At 31.4% G+C, this 15,787-nt stretch overlaps 2 protein-coding genes across 2 annotated transcripts; one reads left to right on the top strand and one right to left on the bottom strand.

Annotated features, from left to right (window-relative positions):
* The first annotated feature begins 686 nt into the window (after positions 1-686).
* Positions 687-6,301, top strand: LOC103497174 (uncharacterized). The gene is made up of 3 exons (XM_008459275.3): positions 687-1,307; positions 3,452-3,619; positions 4,529-6,301. Exons 1-3 carry the CDS (start codon positions 792-794, stop codon positions 6,227-6,229), a joined length of 2,385 nt encoding a protein of 794 aa, XP_008457497.2. The 5' UTR covers positions 687-791; the 3' UTR covers positions 6,230-6,301.
* A 905-nt stretch (positions 6,302-7,206) lies between these two features.
* LOC103497173 (ubiquitin-conjugating enzyme E2 7) lies at positions 7,207-14,132 on the bottom strand. Its single transcript, XM_008459274.3, has 6 exons — positions 13,937-14,132; positions 13,699-13,801; positions 13,301-13,398; positions 13,102-13,202; positions 11,196-11,273; positions 7,207-7,927 (listed from the first exon to the last, which is right to left on the bottom strand). Exons 1-6 carry the CDS (start codon positions 13,980-13,982, stop codon positions 7,850-7,852), a joined length of 504 nt encoding a protein of 167 aa, XP_008457496.1. The 5' UTR covers positions 13,983-14,132; the 3' UTR covers positions 7,207-7,849.
* Positions 14,133-15,787: the final 1,655 nt, after the last annotated feature.

The following is a 15,787-nucleotide window of genomic DNA, read 5'->3' as shown; positions in this document are numbered from 1 at the left end:
TTTCTTAAATGGAAATTTATAATTGATATTCAGTTGGTTTTGATAAAGAATAATTTGTCGGATTAAAATTTATTAAAAAGAAAAATATCTTTTTAGCTTGAATGTAGATATATTTTTTGATCGAGTTACATTTTCTTTATTTTTGAGTTTCAAAATGTCACAATTTTTTGCTTGAGATTTGAATTTTTAAACTTCAAATTTTGCAATTTTGGCCTCAATTTTTTATTAAACACTCAATTTCTATTTTTATAAAGAAAAAATAATCATAATTAATTAAGTTTCACTTTTTAAATTAAATTTAAAATTTTACTTTATAGTTATTTTAACTTGATTAATAGACATTCAAAATGCTTAATAAAGTAAATATTTAATGAAAATCAAAGTTGAAAATGGCAATTTAAAGATCAATTTTTGATAACATTTTGAAATTATGGAACTAAATTAAAAATGAAACTTGAAGTAAATGCATAATATTTTGAGAACAAATTATGAAGAGAAAAAAAGGTAAAGTAAACCTAAAAGGCAGGAAATAGAAATATATTTTTGTTAAAAAAAGATTAATGGATTAAAAGTTAAAAAGAATAAAAATTGAACAAATTTTAAATCATAGGGATATTTTAATATGAAATTATAAAAAAAAAAATAATAAAAATAAAATGTAGGGCCACATGGGTTCCAATAACGAAACCCACAATCTTTTCCGATTCATTACTTAAACCTCTCTAAACCCTCTCCATAATTCGACCACAAACCTTCAACTCCAAATTCACATTTTTGCCACTATCTTCCTAATGCCGTCCTTGTGGTTCACGTGCTTCGCCGCCGGTTGCCGCACCGCAGTCGCATGCTCTATTATTGCTGCAGCCACCGTGTACGGCCCCCTTTTTCTACGAAGTCAAGTGACGTTCCCGGCATTTTCTTACGTCACCGCCATCTTGATCGTGACAAATGCAACTCTCGGGGACACCGTCCGTGGCTGTTGGCTGGCACTCTATGCCACCCTGCAGACTGTCTGTCCGGCCATGGCAGTGTTTTGGTTTATTGGACCGACGAAGTTCTCGTATGAGACCATCGCTTTGACAGTGGCACTGGCATCGGTTGTGGTGTTGCTGCCGAGTTCTAGCCATGTTTTGGCTAAACGGATTGCTTTGGGTCAGATTGTGATTATTTATGTGGTCGGTTTCATCGGCGGCGTTCAAACTAACCCTCTCATGCACCCTGTTCATGTCGCTTCTACAACCGCGATGGGTGTCGCCGCCAGCTTCCTCGCCACCCTACTTCCCTTTCCACGTCTCGCTTCTCTTGAGGTTAGTTTTTTTTTTTTTTTTCCTTCTTTTGTTCAAAATTACGTAGAAGGAAGAATTGAACCATCGTCAATATATTTTAGAAAGAAACATGTGTCCATATTGACGTTGCAATCAAGTCTATCTCTAAGTGTCCAATTACATATATCGTTGTTACATTATAATTTTTTTTAAAAAATATATGTTCCGATTTTAACTATATATATACAAATTAGAAGATAGAAATGTTCAAATCTCTAAATCTTAAGTTCAAAATAATATAGATGAGTTAGTTGTGTTAACAAAGTTATAAGTAATTTATTTTCAAAATAAACCTAACTCAATTGTTTCAAACCATCAATTTTAGAAATTTAATTCCTATCCTTGGAAAAAAATGAGGGAAAGAACCAAAAGTTAGGTTGTTTATTGTTTTATCTTTGCATGTCATTTTGAACTTTAATCAGTAAAAATATTAATTACAATATTTACTATATGTCATTATTAGGGGGGGAAGAAATAAACAACAATATTTATCATTGACGACCATAAAACTTTTACCACATTTTGACATTTTGAGCCTTCACCTTTCACCATTTCTCTTTTTATTTGTCAAAAATAACATCATTTAGAAATAGATAAACAAAATTAATGTACACTTAGTCTACTATTTGATTTCCAAAATTTACTTTTATCTTTTATCTTTTACTATTTACCTGAGATTTATATAAAAGAAAAAAAAAAAAAAAAACACTAAATTTTACTTTTTACTCTTGTAGTGTTCCCTTTTTCTTAGAAAAAAGAATGATAAATATGTTTTCGAGAAAATATTTGTTACATCCCGATGTTTTTATTGGATAATTAATTGGTCTAGACAGATAATAATAGGTGTAGTCGAGGCGGCACGTAAGGTTTTTTCGTAATTAATTTTGAATAAAACTGCATACTAATGGAAAAAATGCATAATCTTTCTTATTATATCTTTCTTTCATATCTTATCAAATATATAATAAATAGTCGATTGAGCATAAGTTAACTGAAATGAAGCATGCATCTTCAAACACAATATTAGAGATTTGAATTTTGTGTGCTTAATAATTATTTTAATTAAAAAAAATATTTATGCAAAAAAATATTAAAAATAGAAATATATATGATAGTCTTAGAAAGAACAAAACATACTCAAAGATCAAAAGAGATGATCCTAAGAATACTTTTAATATTTAAAATTTTAGATCTTATACCTTTCTATAAAAGTACTTTTAATCCTAAATCTTCGATTAATCTAGTACATGCCCATTTAAACAAATAACAAAGATTAAACTTTTTAAATCTTAACGTCCAAAAATAAGAAATAAGGAAAAACATAGCAAATATATATATCATATAATAATCTCATCTTCCAACTTTTTTTTATTTTATTATTATTATTATATAATACAACAACCGAAGATTAAGATGATTTGAATCATGATGTTACTAACACATTTAGATGTGATTATTTGAGCTAAGTTCTTGGTCAATTTTATGATATACTTGAAATGAAAATACATATTTTATTTAAAAGTACTTATTTTTCTAACCAAATCTTAAATTTAATTGAACCACTCTCTAAATATTTAAAGAAAGAATTTTAGTTGTTAAATCTTATTAGTTTTTAAGCCTTTTAAATGTTATTTCAATTTTTTTTTTTTTTTTTGCTTGTTTAACTTGAAATGTTATTTCAAATTAGTCTTTTGTAATTTTTATGAACACATTAAATTTAGTCGGTATGCCACATGAGTATATAACTCAACATACTTCTTCTTGATCTTTTCTTTTCTTTTCTTTTTTTCTTTTTTTTCTGTACGAAAAAAGTATTTGGTATGAATTCTCAAATGAAATACTAATAAAAAGAAAATAAAATTGAATGTTAGACATACGTGAGAATTGAGAGTCAAGGGAATAATAGTGACATTAATATATGAAGAAACTATAGGCTATAAATTCATATAGAAACAAAATAGATAACTTATCATTGGAAACCAAAGCTAGTTTGTATATATGAATGATGTCATTTTGCAATATGGATATAAATAATTAAAACTGTTTCTAGAAAAATCTATAATAAGTTAAAAAAAAAAATAAGAAGAAGAAGAAGAAGAAGATATTATTTATTTTAATTTGTGAAGGTGAAAGAGAAGAGCAAAGCAATGGTGGAGAAGGTGGGAGAGCGGTTAAGAGTGTTGGTGAAAGCATTTCTTGCTGACAATGACACAGTGGCTGTTGGGTCCCTTTCTAAAGCTTCACTATTGTCCACCTCAGCAACCAAACTCCTCCAACCCATCAAACAATACCAAGTAAGCTTTCTAAATAATAATAACAATAATAATTTTATTCTTTTTTCAACTTATTTTTCCAAACCTGAAAATTTGGACTATAATTACAATTAAAACAATTCTGATTAGTTGTAGTCTTTCCATACTTTTGTTTTATTTACACAAAAAGAATCATTTAAAGAAAATAAAAACCGATTATATGGATGTACATTGTAATTTATAAATTATTTACACATCATTTTTCATTTATAAATAGGTTGTTTTTAACTTTATTAACTATGTTAATTTAATTGTAAAAATATTTCATTTGGTTTTCTTATTTAAATAGAGGATTCAAATTTCAAATTATTGGTATTAACTTTAAAAAAAAAAAAAAAAGGATTAGTTTTATTCTTATTTAAGAAAAGAAAAAGGTAAATATATTTGGAAATGGATATATAATTGTTTCATTAATTTACAAACAAGACAAAATTGTGTCAATCCAAAATTAATTTCCGTACAAATATTTGTTTTTTAAATCTTACATCAGCAAAACCACTTATGTGTATGGTTCAACATTTAGTTGAAGATGACCAATGAAAATAATAATAACAAATATTTCTTAAGTGGAAGCATTTGTTTTTCCTTCTAATAGGGAAGAAGCACTAATTTAAGTGTGCATTCTCCCTAAACCACTTTTAGTTTTAGGTTTTTGAAATTATAAACAACGTTAAACTTAATTGACTTGATCGTTTTTAACAGTATATAGACCTATTAGAAGTTTGGTTAGGTTGATGGACTAAAACTTGCTATTTAACCTATTCGACCGCTTTTTTTTCTTCTGGCAATTTGTGGAATTGGAAGTCGATTCTCCATTCCCATAGCTAACTACGTTTAGTTCAACCGTTTTACCGAAGAAATATAACATGTTTTTGTAATTTATGATGACAGGAAAGCATGAAATGGGAGTGGATTCCATTAAAAGTTTGCAAATTGGGATGGTTGTGCAATAGCCAAAAATTGCAAGATTTGGAAAGACCAATAAGAGGAATGGAATTAGCTTTATCAAACATTGCTTCATATCCAATATTGCAACCACTTCAAAATGGTATAAATTCTTTAGAGAATCAAATCATCCAATCTTTAAACCAAGGCATTGCTTATCCACCCTCCGATTCACATACTTTCCCTGAGTCAAACCCTTTTGATGAAGCTCAAGATCAAGATCCAATGATCAACACCATCCAATTATTCAACCCAACAAATCACAAAAATCTCCCTTCCTTTTTCTTCATATTTTGCTTGAAACTCCTTCAAGAAAAATCCCAAAACAACAAATTACCAAACCCCAAGAAGAAATCAGAAGAACGAAAACAAACACCGAATACAACAAAATGGGCAATTCCAAGTGGGATTTTGAGCAGCAAACAGGTAATGGGAGCTTTAAAATCAGCAATTTCTTTAGGAATTGCTGTTTATTTGGGATTGATTTATAGCAAAGAGAATGGATTTTGGGCAAGTTTAGGAGTGGCTGTTAGTATTGCTTGCACAAGAGAAGCAACTTTCAAAATAGCAAATGTTAAGCTTCAAGGAACAGTTATTGGATCAGTTTATGGAGTTTTGTGTTTTGTTATATTTGAAAAGTTTTTAATCGGAAGACTTCTTTGTCTTCTCCCATGTTTTGTCTTCACAAGTTTTCTTCAAAGAAGCAAAATGTATGGAGCAGCTGGTGGAGTTTCAGCCATTATTGGAGCTGTCATCATTTTAGGAAGAACAAATTATGGTTCACCAAAAGAACTTGCTTTTGCCAGAATTGTTGAGACTATTATTGGAGTTTCATCTTCAATTATGGTTGATATCATTTTACATCCAACTAGAGCTTCTAAACTAGCCAAATTTCAACTCACTTCCACTTTACGAGTGCTTCTAAAATGCATCAATTCAACGAGTTTTCAACCCGAAGATCTCAAGGGAAGTTTAAAAGAATTGGGAGGCCATGTTGTTGAGTTGAAGAAGTTGATTGATGAGGCTAACGTAGAACCCAACTTTTGGTTTTTGCCATTTCAAAGTGGTTGTTATGGGAAGTTGTTGAAGTCGTTGTCGAAAACGGTTGATTTGTTTGCTTTCGTCAGTCGTTCGATTGAAGGGATAGGACAGAATCTTCTGGTATTGGAAGATTCGTCGTCGTGGGCGAAAATAGGTAAAAATTTAGAGGAGGATGTTGAGGATTTTAAGGAAATGATGAGTGGTTTGGTGAAGTGTTGTGTGGATGTGAGTTCTTTGAAATCATTGAAGGTGCTTGAGAAGGAAGTAGAGAAAAAGAATAAGGGAGAGAGTGATGTTGGGGATGTTGAAATGGGTGAGAGTAAAATGGTCATTGAAATGGAGGAAATGGAGAGAGAAAAATTGCTTTGTTCATTTATGAAGCATTATGTGGAAATCGTTGAGCAAAGTAGTGAAAGTGAAGAAGGTAAAAGAGAAGCACTTTTGAGTTTTAGTGCTTTGGCTTTTTGTCTAAGTAGTTTGATGAAAGAGATTGAAGAAATTGGGAAAGCAACAAGAGAATTGATTCAATGGGAGAATCCTTCAAGTCATGTTGATTTTAATGAAATCTCATCTAAGATTCATGTTGTACAAAAAGATGTGAAGTAAAAATGTATAAACATTAATTTAAAGAAAGAAAAAGGATATGATTTAATAAAATACTATACTTTATGATTTAAATACCTAAGGAACATTTTAGATTCTTAAATTTTTCAAACCTAACATTTTAAACATTCAGGCTTGGAGAGTTCCGTTTTTAACACTCTTGATCCTTTTATTAACATTATATGATATGGTTTGATTAGATAACCATTTAGGCTTGGGAGAGTTTCGTTGTCCTCGCTTCCTACTAAAGGTTACAATCAATCTATTTACTAAAGTTACAATCAAGCTATCTATTTTAGTAGTACTTAATCTTACACCAGCTTATCCAATTTTGTTCACACCAAAGAAAAAGATTCGATCCAACTAAAACACGACTACTTTTCTTATTTAATTCTAGGGTTTTATATATATTTCTTTTCGAGCTCTAGATTTCACAACCAAACTTGTTTTTCTTCTATCCTGTGACCACGCAAAATCTTTTAGAACCATTGCTCATCATCACCTGTCCAGTTTCAATCTTTTCACCTCCCAACACCAACCGTTTTTTGCCCTTTTTAAATATTTTAAAACCTTTTATTACTCATAGTTGCCCAACTCAAAAATATAGAAACAGAGTTGAGTTAGATTTGTCCTCCACGACTATGGGTAACAATGAAAAACCAAACGACTCAAAATAATAAAAAAGATACCCATAACCCAACCTGATCAATCCTATGTACATACACACCTAGGAACACCCTGAAATGAGTTGGTTCCATCCATAAGCCAGTTACATCAGGCTATGTTTCAGCTTTGATTAGCAGTTCTAAACTAAATATCTAACCAACATGAGAACAAAAGGGGTAATTAGAAGTCCAAATATTAATCTTATATTTAATATTAGTCCAAAGAGTCCAAGTACTCGGGCCAAGAAAAAGGTGAAGTCCCCCAGAAACGAGGTGTCAGGTGAATCTAGTAGTACATGTTAAAATAAATAATAATAATAATAATAATAATAATAATAATAATAATAAATAAAAATTCATAAGAAGGTTCATATCCAAAAACCCTAAAAATGATGTGTCTACTCACATCAACATTTTTCATTATTATTACATTTGGAAATCTTCACTTCAATCGTAACCCCCCACCAAACCCTAACACAATAAACGAAAATCTTAAATCAACTTAGGCATAGTAGTATAAAGGCACCATTTTCAGAGTGTATCGGAAAGCTTAATATGTCACCAAACAGACCAAGGTTTCCCTTTTTTTCTTTTCCTTTTCTTTTAACAAAGACGAAAAGCATTAAACAAAATGCTTTTGTTATACAAATTCATCCTAATTAGTTACTTTTAAAAATGCAGGGAGAGGAGAGAACAAAACAAAAATAAAAATTTATAACTAAAAAAAAAAAAGAAACAAAGAAAAGAGAGAAAAATAAGAAGAAAAAAAAAGAAAAAACAAGAGAGTAAAATATATGGGTGATAGCTCCATTGACGTTCTACAAGCAAGACCCCCACTGGTACCACCAAAGTGAACAGGTGAAGTCCCCTTTTAGCAAAGATAAAGTTTAAACACCCACTGCCACAAAAAGCAGAAGAAGAGACAAACCAAAAGCTGCACTTGCCTGCGTCACTTTCCTTATAACATTTCCTGTGACTTCCTCACGCAGCGACTTACCTTTTTCTTGAAATCTTCTCTCCTGTCCCGCCATTCCTTCTGCACAAACACATAAGTTCCATCTTATATATAACTATCCATGGGTATATATATATATTAGACTTTAAGTTGTATTGGGTTCGAACAAATATATATAATCAACCCACAAAATACAATACGGAAAACCATAGTGTGCTTAGTCAAACAATTTTTTGAATCAAGTTCAGTCCAAGCATATCACGACTCAATAAGGAGTCGTATCATTTTGAGACCAAGCTTTAACAGGAAAAAACATTGAAAAAATATATATATACATACAAGGCATACAAAAACAACCCAGTAAGGTCCAAAAATGAATTCAAACGAAGAGAATAAAAGCTAACAAGAAATTGTTAAAGGTCTTATCCACCAATACCCAAAACGAGGTACTGAACCTAATAATCTCCAACAATCCCCTCAGTTCTCTCACCCCCTCTAAAAGAGGATCCACCAAAATATCCATCATATCATAGCAATTTCTTTTTTGCACCATTGAAACCCAAAAAGCGTCCAAGAATCTTAGATCAAAATTCAAATCAACAAACCAATCTATCAACTTCCAAGGATATAGTCCAGGCCCTCCAGCACATGTTTTCAAAGGGAGCATTCACCAAGGTTCCAGTAAGGAGTTGGTTCCAATAAGGAGTTTCTCTATACATGTTCTAAAGAATGAACTTCCCTATAAGACTTACTAGACAACGAACCTTACCTTCTTGGTTATCTTGTTTTTAATTTTAATTTATAGGAAAAAAAATATTCTTTAAAAAATGCTACAGCCTAGGGGAGGGGTTTACCTTCTTGGAGTTCATAACCCTCCCCAACTATGAGGAAATTAAGAGGATGACAGAGGAAAGCAAGGAAAAATTGAGCTGAAAAAGAAAAGAAGAAAAACCTACGAAAGGAGAAAATTGAGCTGAAAAAGAAAAGAAGAAAACCCTTGAAAGCAAAAGTAAATCCCAATCAATGAGAGGCAATAAAAACCCAAAACAAAAGAAGACTCACCCAAAGCTCAGCAAAACAGAGGCCATAAATTGTAACTTCATGTCCAACAAGCAAAGGATTTCTCCACAAACCAAAAAATCATCCCAAAAATAGGTATTGAAGCCCATCCTCTATGAACCATTTAACAAACTAGGCCAACAAAAAACTAAAGAGTTATCTTTCCAAGGGTTTTAGGAAGAACCTGATACCATAACACGCGACATCATTATTCAAGAAGATATCTCAAAAATAACTAACATCAATCTAAAGAGACCATTGAGTTCGTTCCTTTCATGAAATGAGAATAGGAAAAGAGCTGACATTTTCAACTTCAAAGTCTTCCGATGAAATACAAAATAAAGGGGAGGGGCTATTTGTCAATGGATTTAGTTTGAAATTCAAGAAAATTAGCACATTAGCCCTCACCCACCTTTTCTGACATTGAGAGTGGAAGGCTTGAAAGTAGCATAAGAAAATCACAAAACAAAACTTGAAGGTTGAGTTGACGAAGAAAGATGAGGACTGAGAAAGAACAACGAAATATAGGAGCAGAAGTGAAGAAGAAATATCAAGGTTGAGCAAAACTGCATGTCATCACACATAAGTGAGCACTCTTATCACCATGTATGAATTGTACAGCGATAGATCGGTTAAGATGGCAAAAACTTAATTGAAGTTCGCCCACCTTGAGTGGCACAAAATCTACTAGGGGGTGACGCAGGCAAGACCAAGTGACCTTCAAAAGCAAACTATCACCTTGACATTAATAAAAAGTTTCCAGCCCACACTGGCACATTCCATATAGCCATATTAGTGGTTGATGTCTCCCAAGATGACATCTAAACTGCCTAAGAGCATTGGGAGATTATCTTCTAGAATACCACACGGCTTCACAGAACATCAATGCCACACACTTAAAGCCCCTAAGAAACTCTCCTTTGAAATTCTCCGTTGGAGCCTTCTCCCTTGACCTTAAACTTCATCCACACAATCATGGGCTAGGGCCACCATCACAAGTTCTTGCTTTTTGCACCAGCATCTGACTCACCATGTATACAAAACATGAAAAGCAGAACCCTACACTTATAGCTAGCACTTCACTCTCAGAACCTTAAACTCAAATGTTAATCTCATTTTCCCCCAATGCCCTTTCATCATAAAGGGTCCATTATTCAGCTCTAACCTAAAGCCTACCTTTTATTTTATTCTTTTTTATAAATAAAATAAAATAGAGGGTCTTTAGGTTAGACCTGAATGATGGACCTTGAGTTCTTCACTCCGTGTGCTCTCTAATTTGGATTGAAGGAAGCAGCACAGATAATAAAAAGTTAGTAAAATAGATGTGTTTGGACAATAGTTGTCCAAGTAAAAGGAGGTCTAACATTTGTTACATGCCTCGAACACTTGTTTTTAATGCCTCCATCACATCGAAATTTGACCCCTCTGTTCTTAGTCCAACTAATAACATTATATCCCACAACCTAATTAACCCTCAGTTGACTCATATATCCTCCCATTTCTCTCATCCAACCACCTTCATTCCCTAGCCCTTCTATTTTTCTTACTAATTCACCCTGTTGGTTAAGAATGAAAGCTTCAGGTGAAATGTGAAATAATAAATAAAGACTATGCTTAAGCGTGAGAGTACTTCATAGTCTTGGTCTCCTAAGTTAGTAATGTGCACATTAGCGTCTCTGGGGTCATCATGGAAAACAAAAAAATAACTCAATTTTCACATTTTCTCGCACTCTTTCTTATTTCATTAGTTTACCCCTATTATCCTCAATTCTTTTCCAAGTATACACAAATAATTACACCTTTAATTATGAACAATAATGATGCATAAATCTAAACAAAGAAAAATTGAAAAGAAAGAGACTAGGAATATGAAATTTGACAACTTTAGGGATGAAAAGATTAGTCATTGTTGAACCCATGGAATGTGCACAATGCAAGATTATATTATAAGTTGAACGAACAATCAGACAAAAAGGCAGTCTGATAGAACACATGGACCAAACAGAAAGGAGTGGTAAACTGTTAAGGTTAACAAAAAGGACAAATGTACAATGAAAACAATGAAAAGATGCAGAAACAAAAATAGGGAAGAACGCGTGAATCAAGAAAAAAAGAAGAGTATAATTCATATGCCAATGTTGCTGGTCATTTCTTCAATCCGGCTAATATAAATCGACAATGCATTAAATTGTGAAGTACTCAAAGTTCAACCAATACCAAGCACACGTTGCCATAAGTGAAGCATAGATATAAAACAGAAGTTGGTAAACAAGTTGGAAGGATCACTTACAGCAGCTTCAACATTTGCAGGTGATTCGTCATTTGGGCTTGATAGCATCGATATAATACTCAAAACTATGCTTTCAACCTACACAGAGAACGGAGTTTTCATTAACATTTACAAAAATCCCAAGGAAAAGAGAATCTCTACATCACATCATTGAATTGGTGCTATCACTGTCAGGAGGCTCAAACAGAAGATTAATGAACATTCTGCAGGCAATGATAAGAACCAATTAAGGATACCTACCTCGAGAAGATATACATTTTTAAGACTGATCTAGGTTAGTAAACAAGTCTGAGACCATAAATAAATTTCACAGCTACAGAAAATTTTAGTCTAAGAAACGTGTACAACAAAAACTATTTAGTGTAAATATCACTTCTAATCATTCTTGTTATTTAGTGGCCCATTCACTTCAATAACTTGGGGATTGAGCATACTATTGCAGTGCCTTGATTCAGATAAATGGCCGTACAATCACTCAGAAGAAAAAAGGATTTCTTTGACTCCCTGTTGGAAGGAGGCAACTGCCTGGGAAAGAAATGTCCCAGGAGATTCCTAAGAATGATATGCCACATAGTAGTTCCGATCAAGATTAAACAAGAGAAAAGGGTTTTCTTTACAGGATGCCAAAATCCAGTACTGTAGTAACGCAAGTGATTAAAATTTGTTTTATAGACAAGGCCAAAAAATTGCAAGAAAAAAGTGGAACTAATTTAAAACCACTAAAGCTTAGTGCAAATTCCACATATAATCAAGACCATGTTACACACCCAAAACCAGAAACAATTTATATTATATGGAAAGATTATTGTGGGAGCAAGAGTGAAAATCTAAGAAAGGGAAAATTGTGGACACCACAGGAAGAGCAAATGGGTGAAATTAGAGCACTAAAACTGGATGACGTTAACCTATTCATGAAGGATTGCAACATACTAAGAGCACATTGTCAACCATACAGATGAACCTTCAAAGTCCAAATTAGTGTTGAACCTAGACTATATTAAGTAAAGGCCAATCACTAAATTTTAGGCTTTTCTATCCATATCGTGTCTCATCTACACTTTGTTATGTATTGAGACAAATATGACAAATGTTACATTTCTTAAACCATGTAGGGGATGTCTGCGCACAAAAATATGGTTTGTTGAGATGCAGAAGCATAACATCTATAACAAGATAAATCAATCTGACAATTGTGCAATAAACTATTGAAGTCTTTTTTCTTTTTTTTTTTTTGTTAAACTACACAATAATCTGAAATAAAAATGACAGAATATTTTCCAGATTTCTTGGTCTCAAAGTACAGCTTTTTTACATCATACTCCTGTTCAGACAAACTTGCACCACAGGACAACCACTACATCATACTACATTTGATTGTCAAGGTACCTCATAGAATATTAAATTCCATATAGGAGTTTAACATGGCTTGAACTCATCCTCCCTTAAGCCTATTAATATTTACTTGGCCCTTATTGATCACTACTGGTCATGTTATTCACTGTCTAATACTGCTTCTCCATTGAAATATGCATGCGTTGTCGGTGAAATTATCAAACTCAAATCCAAAAGAAAAAAAAAAGAGATGGAACTCCGTAATATTTATAGTAAGAGTTAGTACTGTTGGAGGAAATAAGCACTCCCAAGTGTTCACCTCAAACCAAAAGAAGGATTTTCACACAAAGTTATGGAATACACAGGTAAGCAATTCTTTTAAGTTAAATTGTTTAATGAACCTTCCTAACTAATTATCATCTACTCCATTCAAAAGCACTCTCGTCAAAGTACGAGGAAAATAGAAAATAAAGGACATCCATATCTTAAAATTTCAATTTTTAAAACAAGTTGAAGATGACAAAAAAATTTCAAAATTGATAAAAATAATAATAATAATAATAATAACAAATACCGTATGAACAGGAGTCCAACGCTCACTAGCAAGCTCATAGCCATTGGGATCATCACCAGGAGGATGAAGGATTGAAATACAAACACGCCCATCAGGATAAACTACAATTCAAGAAACAACTTAAATCTCAAATACTTCAATGAGGAAAAAGAAAACAGAATACCAAATAACAAATAACAAAGTAACAAGAGCAACAAACCATTAGGATGCCAAATCTCAGAAGTAAACTTCACGGAAGGAGGACTATTTGGATAATTTGATGGAAAACTCATAATCGCATTAAAGAAACCCCCCTCACTGCAATCACATTAGAAACACAATCAAGACTGGCAAGAATACGATAATAACCAAACATCGAAAAACTCAAATTTCGGAAGAGTTTTCTTTTCACAATGACAGAAGAAGAAGAAGAAGAATAAAGTGAAAAGAGTAAATCTCACAAATTTAATCAAGAAAACAAAGAACAAAACAAAGGAAACCCTTTGAACCCAACTTAATTCAATTCAACAAAAACTAGAAAAAAAAAAAAAAAGATAGTAAAAACCCTAAAGTTGAAAGAAACAATGGAATCTACAAATTGAAGGAGTGTACACATACTAAAGCGTATCAGGAGGTCCAATAATCGTAACGCTCCATTCAAATATATTGCTCTCATCCACTAGACCGGCGGAGAATCCATCAACGGGATTCTTACAGAGATCTGAAAGGAGAAAACAAAATAGGAGGGATTGAAAGAGCAGGAAGAAGATGAAAAACAAAACCCTACGAATCGAAGATGATTAAAGAGAATCATCATGAGAAGAAAACAAGAAAAAGAAGAAAAATCAAAATTGACCTTTAAGTTGCTTCTGAAGGAGAAGACTAGCTTGAGAAACAGCCATGGGAGATTGTAAAAATCCTTCGATTCGGCGAGCCCTTCGAGCTCCTCGATTGCGGAAGAGGAAACCCAAAAAAAAAATAATAATAAGAATAAGAGAGTCTAAGGGAGCTGTCACTTTACGGTATTTATATAGAAGAAAGAGTTTACGGAATGTGGACTTTTCCCCTTAACATATGCGCTACTCTTCAATTAATATGGAAAATATTAATATTCATCGATTCTCTACGACTAAATGTATGGGAACTTCCTGATTTCAACCAATACTCCTTTGCCACGTATGTGAAATGTTGGGAATGAGAATTTGTTTCACTATTTTAATGCTCCGAGTACTGCAGCGAATTCTTAATCGAGGTGATTCTCTTTTTGTTAAAGGAAATGACTTTCGTCTTTTTATTTTTTAGGGAATTTTCGTTTCCAAATTTTTTGTTTTGAGAAAATTAGTTTTCATTTTTTGGATATCCCAAAATTAGTCAATTCATATATTTATATATATATATATATATACATATATATATATGTATCATAAGGTATGGTGTATTAGATTCTCTTAATTTAATGGAAATAATAATAATAAATTGGTTAAAATTCCACTTTTTTTTTTCCTATTTTTGTTCAATTTTAGCGTAGAAAGCAAGCACACGGATACATATATGCTATTACATCTGTTTGGAAGGGAATACATATATCTTAGAGTATATGCGTTCCATAAATGAATCTTAAATTTAGTCATTTGATATTAGTTATTGTTGATTTTTAAATAAATTTAGCAAAAAGATTTTGAAAATATATTCTCATGTTTTAATTTTGAGGAATTTATGAAAGTATGGCGTCTAGAATTGGATGATCGAAAGTATAGATAAGTATAGGAATCAAAATGTTGTTTTTAGATTAAACTTTTTTGACCGTAGAAAAAGATAAAAGAATATTTTTGTGAAGTATGTTTGGATTTATACATAGAAACAAAATTAATAGAACTTTTGATTTGGAAAAAAAAATAAAATAGAAATGTGTAGGGGAGGATAGGGTTTTGATTTTGTTTATTAATAGAAAATTAAAACTATCACTTGATGGAATAAGTAGTTTATATCAGGAATCTTGTTAGGATCTATAAAATCTAGTTGTTTTAATACAAATTCTTTTTTAGGAAAATATATTCATTCACTCCCTATTTTCAATTTGTTTTCTATTTAAATTCCAGATATTTTAAATATAGAAAAACCAATCAAAATATTTTGAAAATATTGAACATTTTTAATATCTATGAATTTAAAATTTTATTATATTTTTTAATATTTCAGCACCTTTACTATAAATTATTTTTAAATTTTAGGTTTATGATTTGATGTAAAAAAATTATAAATAATTTTCAAAAATATTTTAGGGTATAAATATTAAATATGTGTGATTTAATTGTCTAAGTTTTAAATGTTTAGAATAATTAATGTATTTGTATGATGTTTAATGTCTATTAAATTTTAGTTTATTTAAATTATTTCTAAAATATAACAAAATTCATCAAAGTCGCTATAAATGGTTTCTTTTTTCCTCTCTATTTTTGTAAATAGATTATTTTCTATTTATTTATAACAATTTATCTTAAATATATCTGTGTTGAATTCAATCATTTGAAAAAATAAAAGAATTACTTAACTAAAAATGTTAGAGATCAATTATAAATTATTTTATTGTTATGTTAATGAGTTATTTAGTCAACAAAATAAAAAATGAAAGAATACATTTTAACTCAACATAATTAAAGCTATATTTTTGTTTTCACAATTTTTGTACACTTGTTTTCTTCTCTCA

This window comes from Cucumis melo, chromosome 12, assembly GCF_025177605.1.
Source record: "Cucumis melo cultivar AY chromosome 12, USDA_Cmelo_AY_1.0, whole genome shotgun sequence".
In the NCBI taxonomy this organism is placed as follows: Eukaryota; Viridiplantae; Streptophyta; class Magnoliopsida; order Cucurbitales; family Cucurbitaceae; genus Cucumis; species Cucumis melo.
This window is presented reverse-complemented; position numbering and strand designations above follow the sequence as displayed.